The sequence below is a fragment of the Sardina pilchardus genome, chromosome 1 (genome assembly GCF_963854185.1).
Source record: "Sardina pilchardus chromosome 1, fSarPil1.1, whole genome shotgun sequence".
Lineage (NCBI taxonomy): Eukaryota > Metazoa > Chordata > Actinopteri > Clupeiformes > Clupeidae > Sardina > Sardina pilchardus.
This window is the reverse complement of record NC_084994.1, coordinates 37,634,624-37,645,202: the sequence shown is the minus strand read 5'-3', so window position 1 is coordinate 37,645,202 and position 10,579 is coordinate 37,634,624. Positions and strand designations below refer to the sequence as shown.

The 10,579-nt window shown below is 43.7% G+C and overlaps 1 protein-coding gene across 1 annotated transcript in view; it reads right to left on the bottom strand.

The window, feature by feature from the left end:
• The window catches only part of LOC134089571 (stonustoxin subunit beta-like), a 21,348-nt gene extending 12,310 nt beyond the window's left edge, over positions 1-9,038 (bottom strand). Inside the window, exons 1-3 of the mRNA XM_062544026.1 lie at positions 8,914-9,038; positions 5,847-6,017; positions 4,534-4,559 (exon numbers count right to left, since the gene is read on the bottom strand). Of these exons, the coding sequence (XP_062400010.1) occupies positions 4,534-4,559; positions 5,847-6,017; positions 8,914-8,996 (280 nt within the window). The 5' untranslated portion in view covers positions 8,997-9,038. The remainder of the gene's footprint in view (positions 1-4,533; positions 4,560-5,846; positions 6,018-8,913) is intronic.
• Positions 9,039-10,579: the final 1,541 nt, after the last annotated feature.

The following is a 10,579-nucleotide window of genomic DNA, read 5'->3' as shown; positions in this document are numbered from 1 at the left end:
CCTCACTGCTCTCCTGCACTCACACACACGGCTGAAGTGCCCTTGAGGAAGGCACCTACTGTAACCCCTCACTGCTCCCTGAGCGCCACTGTAGCAGGCAGCTCACTGCTCCGGGTTAGTGTGTGTGCTTCACCTCACTGTGTGCTGTGTGTGTGTTTCACTCACTCACGGATTGGGATAAATACAGAGACCAAATTTCCTTCACGGATCAAAAGAGAATATATACAAACACACACACACAGGAGGGGAGCAGGGACAACACACACACACACACAAACACACACACACACACAAACACACACACACACACACACACACACACACACACACACACACTCTAAGTGACATACAGTCTCACATTCACATTCACACTCACACGGAAACAGGTCACACAAACGGGACAACACACACACACGTTCCACACGTACAAAACTACCGTATTGTCTATGACTGTATGACTCTCCTGGACATCAGAAGCAATGTAATGATCAATATAAATATAACAGGATTACCTGTGGATATTGTTTGTAACTCCACAAGCGGATCGGTCAACAGGTCTACTCATCGGTGGAGGAGGGGGAGACGAGGTGGCGTCTTAGCCAGACGGCGAAGGCGTCCAACCCGGCCTCCCATCCCTACCTTACTGCTGGCTAATCTGCAGTCCATGGAGACCAAACTGGATGAGCTCCACTGTTGCATCGGCTCATGCAGGGACTTGTGAGAGTGCAGTGTACTCTGTTTCACCGAGACCTGGCTTAGCCCAAACAGTCCTTTTGGAGTATCTGACTATGGCATCCGTTTGATCTGCTGATAAAGTTTCCTTCTGTACTTCTCACAACTGTTTACATTTCACCAGACGCCCCTGCTGCAGCGGCACTTGAACTGTATGTTGTAAACAAGAGAGTCAGCACCAGGAAGCAATCCTCATCATAACGGGTGACATCAATCACTGCAACCTCAAAACAGTCCTTCCCAAGTACCACCAGCACGTCACCTGTCCCACTAGGGGCGATCAGACCCTTGACCACTGTTTCACCCCACTGAAAGGCTCATACAGGTCTGTACCACACACACACTTTGGTAAATCGGACCATTTGTTCCACAGGTACATAACTGCTGTATTGTCTATGAGCGTATGACTCTCCTGGACTCCCTACTTTGTTACCATTTGTCAGTGTTCCTCCTGCTGCCGGCCTATAAACCGAAGCTAAAGTGTGAGCAACGAGCAGTGAGTGAAGTTCAAGCTCATGCTGCTCTGCAGAAAACGAGTCTGAACTTCAGGACTGTTTTGACATAACTGACTGGTCTGTGTTCAAAGACTCCTCGGCGGAGCTGGACGAGTACGCCGATTCAGTGACAGAGTGCATCAGGTGACGGACTACATCATGGACTTGTGTGTGCCCATATCGTCCGATCCTTTCCCAGCCAGAACACCTGGGTAAACAACGCTGTTTACCTGAGCCTGAGGGAGAGGACCACGACCTGATTAGATATCAGAACTCAAGGTACACACTAAGAAGGCCAATACAAGTGGCTAAAAAACAGTATGGGAATGAGTTGGAGAATGACTTCAGCAACTGTGACATTGCCTGTGGAAGGGACTGCAGGTGATCACAGACTATAAAGCGACACCAGCTCTTACAGACACACCTGCCTTGGTTCTGGATGAGCTAAATAAATTCTATGCTCGTTTTGAGTCTCGCGATTCTAAACCGGGGGATGAAGGTGCTCTTCCAGTAGGAGGAGACATCTTACAGGTCTCAGAGGGTGAGGTCGGCAAAACCTTTAAAACCGGTTAAAATCCAAAAAGCTGCCAGCGCTGATGACATCCCGTCTTGTGTATTCAAGACGTCCGCCACTCAGTTGCCACAAACCTACACTGACATCTTCAACTTGTCCCTGCCCTGGTGCACAGTGCCTTTGTGTTTCACAAAGACAACGATTGTGCCAGTGCCGAAGAAAAGTGCTGTGTCTTGCCTGAATGACTACTGGCCCATCGCCCCTAACCTCCGTGGTGGTGAACTGTGTGGGGAGACTGGTTACAGCCTACATCAATACACACCACCCTGCTTTCCTGGACCAACTTCAGTTTGAATATAAGCACAACAGATCTGTGGATGAAGTCATCTCCATCACCTTGCATACTGCCCTAGCTCACCTGGACAAGAAAAACACCTGTCAGGATGCTGACTACAGCTCTGCCTTTAACACTGTTGTGCCATCAAGAGACCTGGGTCTGAGCAGCCTCCACACGCTGTCAGAGGAGGGCTGAGTCCATCATCAAGGACGCCAGCCACCCAGCTCACTCCCTATCCTCTCTTCTCTCCTCTGGTAAGTGCTACCAGAGCAAACACACACATACTGGACACACACACACGCTCGTACACACAAAGAGAAACCGAGTAAGCAGCAAACAGTGAGCAGGAACAATGGGAACACATACACACACACACACACACACACACACACACACACACATACACAAAAAAGAGAAACAGTAAGCAGCAAACACAGTGAGCAATAACACACACACAGACACAAATATTGAACACACACACACACACACACACACACACACAGTAAGCAGTAAACAGAAACAACAGAAGGGGTGGTTAATATTACACACGACTGTAGAAGTTTAGCAACAGACAGTAACTAAGTGGGCGGGACTTCACATTGAAAAATGACCAATCACAACAGGCCCAACTCCCTTGGTTCTGTCCCCCAAACTGTCAAAAGTCAACCCACTCAAGCAAAGCTGTACTTGGAGAGAGCGAGCAGAACTCATCTTGGAGAGCGTATGGCCCCCAGCTATTGTTTTCCTCGCTCGCTGCTGTGTCTACGCGAGTGAATTAATAGTATTTGCTCCTGAGGATGTTGTATTGCGCTTGTAAGATATGACACTATTCTACCACCATAGACCTCTGTCAACTGTCAACTGTCACCTCTGTCAACTGTCTACTCCACACGCTGTCAGAGGAGGGCTGAGTCCATCATCAAGGACGCCAGCCACCCAGCTCACTCCCTCTTCTCTCTGCTTCCCTCTGGTAAGCGCTACCGGAGCATTACCACCCACACCACACCATTCAGACACAGTTTTATACCACAAGCTGTCAGAATCCTAAATGGTCAGTGACTAAACAGTTCCCTTTATTGCCCACATGTGCTGCCTTATTTCGTTTATGATATGCTCTACTACTGTATGCATTGCCATGGTCACTACTGACTTTTTAAATTCTACCCACACGGTTAATTTCACACTTGCTATACTGCATCCGGGATGCATACTGTTTTTAGTGTTCGTGTCTCAAGTCCATGGGCTTGTGCTTTTATGTGTGTATAGTCGTCTTACATGTTAGTATAGGGGTTGTGTGTGTGTGTATATGTGTGTGTGTGTGTGTGTGTGTCAGGGGTGGAAATTAAAATTTTAGAATGTGAAAATGTATCAGCCAATAGCAGATTTCTGGTCAAATTAACCAGCCACTCAATGTTAAAATATGACTTTGTGTCTGAAATCTACCAGCCACTCTCACGTTTTACCAGCATTTGGCTGGTGGCTGGTGCTAATTTCCATCCCTGGTGTGTGTGTGTGTACACAGTATATGAATGGCTGAGTGATGCTGTACAGTCTTGTATTGTCTCATAAAGTTGTATTTACCCCTTTTATCCTTGCACTACTGCAACGAATGACATACAAATTTCACTGAATTGCAAAGTATATGCAACAATAAATCTTGAGACTTAAAACAAATACACACACTCACATTCACACAGTGACACACAAACAGGAAGACAAACACACACTCTCAAGCACACAAACACAAACAGCCATTAAAATGCACATGTGCACGCACACACACACCGCACATTTTCACAAAGACACTTTCACTCAACAGTCCTTCTGCTTCCTGGGCATCAGAATCACCCAGGACCTGACATGGGAGCTGAACATGAGCTCCAGAACAAAGAAGGCTTAACCTGCCAAAGCACATGATGGTGCACTTTTACACTGCCATCATGAAGTCCATCCTAACCTGCTCTATCACTACCTGGTGCACTGCAGCATAGCATTTGTTGTATTGAGAGGCTGATTGGCTTTGATCTGCCATCACATAGTTATGCGGCTACAAGCTTAAACTGCTCTCCACCATGATAACTCATACACTACCCAACAAGTCTGGAGCTATTGTGGATGTACTGTATAACATCTACTACATGAGTTTGAACAGGACATACTCTATCTGGAATCTAAATAAAAAATCTAGTCATTTACAGTAATATATTACAGTAGCCATCCCTCTGATGTCTGGCTACTGTAACATGTCAACATGTCAATCTGTCTCTGTTCTCTTGGTCACTATGATTCAGTGTGTTTCTGCAGGACGCCACAGACCCCCACACATGTTCTAAAGGCCTTTCACATACAGTGGTGGCATACGGCACAGTGACACAGCTGCTTACAGTAATAAAGAACACTTCAACATCATAAGCATATAATAACAGTGCAACACTCAACAGTAGATCAACACTTACATTTTTTCAGTTCTCCACAGGCATGTCTTTAAAGGAGAGAGAGAGAGAGAGAGAGAGAAAGAGGGAGAGAATGAGAGAATATAAGAACATTAGCATTCCACTAATGAAATGTCATGTGAAATGTTCTTATTTTAAGGGTTTTAGAATAAAATTAATCTATTGAAATTCTACCATTATAATAAGACAATAATCTTCACCAACTTGAATGTTTTAAATGGCAAAACAATGACATTGCTGTGTTATAAGAGCAATATGCCACACAAAGCCTTGTTGTCAGTGACTTGGTTGGGTTGACAGGTTGTCAGCGTTTTCAGAGTACATCATAGCCCTCATTAGTCATCTAACTCCAAACAATTAATGAAACTGATGAAATTGCATTAGACCGGACTCTGACATGACTACAGTGACACTCAACACACTCCTCACCCATATGTACTGCTGGGTAGATATACATACTGTACATAAAGAGAGTGTTATAAGAGCATTAGGCCCTTTAAAGTCTTTCTGTCAGTGACTCTGCAGGTGTATTCTAAACTTTGTAGTTTATTTTCAGAGTACATTATATCCGTCAGTAGTCATCTTATTACAAATAATTCACTAGCTCATGATCTGAAATTTGCATAAAGACATGCGGTAGCAAAGCGTGTTTGGCGATGTCTCTGACCAGGGTCCTAAAGTGTTTTGTGGGTGCGTGCAAGAGTCAACTGGGCAGGCAGAAGTCATGCAGGACCCCGTCATATACCCCTTTATTCTTAACTAAGGAAGACTGGAGGTGTGAGGGGACATAGTGAGCAAGTTAACCCGATGCTGCTGCTTTGGCAGTTACAGTATGCTTTTATCTGCTATTACTGTTTGGTTTTGTTTATGTAAAACACATTGAATGACCTCTGTGTATGAAATGCGCTATGTAAATAAACTTGACTTGACTAGTAATTACTCAAGCTTATTATTATGCCATGTAAACAGCAGAAAGCTTGGACATCTTTACGTTTGTAAGACCGACTGAGACAGAGGCGTGGCAAATTCCTTCTCGCTCCTCCTGAACTTGAGTTTCTAAACACCATTTAATGACACTGATGAAATTGAAACTTCAATTGCATCAACATGCTATAAGGTATCAGTGACTCAGTCATATCAGACATTAGACTGGACTCTGACATGACTACAATGACTCTCAACACACTCCTCACCTAACCCATTTTTACTGCTGGGTAGAAAAAACACTGACATAATGTTGTGTGGTGAACATACTGGTACTGAAACTATATGTCAAAAGACACTGTTTAAAAGCCTGAGGAAAGTCAAACACAAACCTCAATGTCTGCAGTTTACAGTTGATGTGGCTTTTCAGTGCACTCAGAAGCTGAATTCCAGTGATGCTTATGTGATTGTCACTCAGGTCCAGTTCTGTCAGGGAGACCATGTGCTGCACAGCAGAGGCTAAAGCCTCAAAGGATTCCTCTGTCAGTTTACAACCGGCTAGTCTACATGGAGTGACAAAGACAGAGTGCAAAAGGCAGAAAGGAATGATATCATTTAATTTGATTCATTTTAACAATAATATGATCAATAATCAATATAACAATCGCACTCACTCATGCACTTATTCACTTATTTATGCACTTATTAGACTCACTGATGCACTTATTGTATTCTTTATTGTTGTTTGAAATGCTCTTAAAAACCTAATTGTTTTTTTTCCATGTTGTAAGTCGCTTTGGTTAAAAAGCGTCAGCCAAATGAAATGTAATGTAATGTAATGTAATGTAACAACCCATAAGCACTGGGAAGTACATCACTGGACTCAACTCAGCCAGCCCATCATGATGCTCTTATGTGTTCATAGATTAGTTACACACAGTGTTCATGGGTCTCCTGGAGACAGGCAATCATAATGTGGGTCCAGGAGACATTGCATGTTTAAACCATTAAACAACCATATCAGTTTATACACAAAACTGGACACAGGATCACTGTATGCCAGTCATATAAATTCATAAACAATACGGTTATCATTTTTATGAATTTGAAAACTATTCTGGTCCCTTCCTACATTGTGTAGTTTCACCCAGCTCACCAGAAACATAACAGATTCAGAATGATATAAGTTGATGCTGAGGAGATTCTGGACATGAATTAGTTTGGCCTTCAACAGAGGAGCCCCCTTACTAAAGTATCAGACTATTTTGGTGTGTAGCAAACAAACACAGCCACTCAAACTCGGCGATATCTTCCTGCACACTATGATGGTCACTCAGGTCCAGTTCTAACAGGGACATCATGTGCTGCACAGCAGAGGCTACAACCTCACAGGGTCCCTCTGTTTACAACCAGCACATACAGTCGGAGAGGAAAGAAGTGTAGGCAGCAAGCTTTAAAAAACGTCAATTGTTACAATGTTAAGGAATTGTAGAGCACACTCTCTGCTAGGATCTCTGCTAGGACTTTCTCTCTCTCTCTCTCTCTCTCTCTCTCTCTCTCTCTCTCAGACTGTGCTGGTGCTACAGGGTGTTTGCGTAATCGCTGCCATGTGCTGGTGCTTGTGGTCGAGCCAAATCCGTCGTTATACCAGGTCCCGTGCACTCCATCATCTGGGGCCACTGGCTTCTGTGCCTCCAGTGTATGTGTGCCTCAGTTCACACAAGGTCATTAGGAACCTTTTGTGAATGAAACCCGCTTCTCGTCTGTTTGTTTACTTTGTTTGGACATGGGACTTGGGACATGGGACGTTTTCTCAGTGTAATCCGGGTTGCTGTCTTTGGGAGTGCTGAATCCCTTTGGAGCCGTGTGCAAATGGTGAACCAAACGTGGATCTCCTGTCAACATTGAGTATTATGGTGCTATTCTGCCCAACATTTATTGTAATCTCTTATATAAATACTTGTCTACGAGAACTCCTGTATGTGTCCATGATGTATGCTGTCATTAATGGCTGTGACTATACCAATTAACTATTTGAATCACTCTGAATGAAGAATATAAATACAAATGTCTGCATTGCTTTTGCTACAATTGTTTCATTCACTTGAATAACACTAGCGTGGGGTGCATCTGTATTCTACTGTGTTAGCTGGGTCTCTCATCCAGTCAAAGAAATGAGAGTGGCATAGTCAGACCATACTGTGGTATAATATACTGTAACTGGGTTCTAACTCCCAACGGCCACACAAAGTTTAAATGGTGGAGATGAAACACAGCGTTACTGTGCTCGGTGCTCTAGATGCTAGATGCTATATGCTATCCTTCTACTTCCCTCTACTACCATCTTCTTGATCACACTCTGGCTGGTGCTTAAACGTTTGCACTCTCATCCTCTGGTTCTCTTCTGGTGTTTGAAAAAGCAGCATTATTGTTACCCTACGGTTTAAATGGTGGAGATAACACACAGTGTTACTGTGCTCTGTGCTCTAGATGCTAGAAGCTACTTCCCTCTACTACCATCTTCTTGATCACACTCTGGCTGGTGCTTAAACGTTTGCACTCTCATCCTCTGGTTCTCTTGTGGTGTGTGAAAAAGCAGTATTATACCACTGCTTGGTCAAATTTCCTATTGTGATGCGCTATTTGGAACGTGCATTATTTTTCTATATACCGCACGGCTATGAAGTAGTTCCCTTCTTTTGGTCTCTTATTACACTTGAATATTAATTCGCCAATGTGAATGTAACGGTAAAAACAGCAACGTTGTATCTAAGACAGCGGCAATATAAACGAAAATGATAGTAGCAGTGGTATAAGCGGGATAATCAACTCCGCGCCCTGTGCGTTTATAGGAAAATAATGCACTTGTCGAAGTGTAAAGTCCCCTCCGCCTGCGGCGTCGGGTCCTTATTACCACTTCGAACGTGCATTATTTTCTTATAACGCACGGCGCGTCGTTGATTATCCCTTACTTATTGTTACCCTACGGTTTAAATGGTGGAGATAACACACAGTGTTACTGTGCTCTGTGCTCTAGATGCTAGAAGCTACTTCCTTCTACTACAGTACCATCCTCTTGATAACTCTCTGGCTGGTGCTTATTTCTGCACTCTCATCTGGTTCGCCAGGTGGTGTTTGAAAAAGCAGCATTTATTGTTACCCTACGGCCTCCTTTTTACCATGTAGCTTGCATGTTAGACATCAACTCTAAGTTGCTTTGGATAAAAGTGTCAGCCTAGTGAATAAATGTAAATGTATATGGGACACATCAGCAGGGAGAATTTATACTACCGTGACACATTCACTTACATAAACAACAATAATACATTATGTGATGATATTTCACCACTTCATATCTGGATTCCAGTGCCCCAAAAACAGAAATCACAATCATATGCCCAGGTATGAATGTATGAATAAGGCCTCTATGAATTCTGTGTCCTTCAGAGTTTTACTGACCTCAGTTTCTGGAGTTTGTAGTTTGGGTTTCTAAGACCAGAGAGCAGCTTCTCTTCTGATGTTTGCAGATCACAGCCACTCATGTCCAACTCACTCAGATGAGAAATATATGACAGCAGAACTGAGACCACAACCTCAGAGGAGCTGTGTTTGAGTCTACAGCTGACGAGTCTAGAGTGAGAGAATAAAAAACAGTATAAACAACATGTCCTCTATACTCCTTACATTCCCAAATATCTAAGCATTATCGCATGAGTGGGAGTGGTGCTGTTGGCCTATATCGCCACTGCTGTGGTTCGCCGTAGGCACGAAGCCGAGGGCTGAGTGCTGTAGGTAACCACAGCCGTGGCGATATAGGCCAACAACACCACGACCACGAATGCGATAACGCTTTTATACAACAGTTCCATTGGCAACAAAAAAACATACCAGAGTGCATTTTTAAAGGGATAGTTTGGGTTTTAAGACACGAAGTTATATGGGTTCCCTGTCAGCAACGTTGTGCATCAGCACTGACTTACCCCCCGACAGCGTCCTGTGAGCCGAGATCCAGCCGGTTTTTGATCGTTTTTGATGCTGAAGAAAGTAGTCCAGCAAGTTGCTGGGGTCACGAAAGTAAAGTGTTTTTCTTCTCAAAACCATATGCGTTCAAAAGAGTGATATATTTGCACCACAAAAACGTTGTCCAGGAAAAATTCAAACCTCGTTATCACTTGGCACTATTTTTCTCGATTCCTATCACTGCGCGCTACTGACAGCTGGACAACGTTTTTGTGGTGCAAAATTATCACTCTTTTGAATGCATATGGTTTTGAGAAGAAAAGCACTTTACTTTCGTGACCCCAGCAACTTGACGGACTACTTTCTTCAGCATCAAAAACGATCAAAAACCGTCTGGATCTCGGCTCACAGGACGCTGTCGAGGGGTAAGTCAGTGCTGATGCACAACGTTGCTGACAGGGAACCCATATAACTTCGTGTCTTAAAACCCAAACTATCCCTTTAAGGAAGGATAATTTATTTTGTGCTATTGTTTTTTTTTAGCCCAGTTCCTCTGCTATGCGAAGTAGGCCTAGCTCAGAACGCGTGTGGTTGTTAAATCAAAGAACATGGACAACCGTCTCTCGATACATTAGCGGAGTGAGCGGACATTAGCTGTGAAGAGTCACCAGTGGTGATATTGCTTAATATCACCACTGATAGAACGCGTCTCGTCCAATCAGATATTGCTAAATCGTTTGACCGGACCTAACTGTTGCATAAGATATGATATACTGTTCATTAGATCAAACAGAAAGCACATGTCTGTGTGCACTGTCCAAAATACAGACCTCACTTTACAGTCTTGATTCAGTGGTTGATGGAGCAGTTCTCCTCCACAGTCCTGAAGCTCACTGTCACTGATGTCCAGCTCTCTTAGATGGGAGTTTGCCCACTGAAGAGTTGAGGCCAAACATCGTCCATTTAGTTTACAGCCAACAAGTCTGTAAGAACATAAACAATGTAACAGAGAATCACACAGAGAGCAATCAGAGACCAATCAGGAGTGAAACACAGCTGTTGTTATTGTCTGGTTAATACACTCTACAGTTAACTGAGCTATACACGAGACATATCAGGTCTATGACAACATCAACATTGCCACAAGAATAAAAGCCAGTGTTTC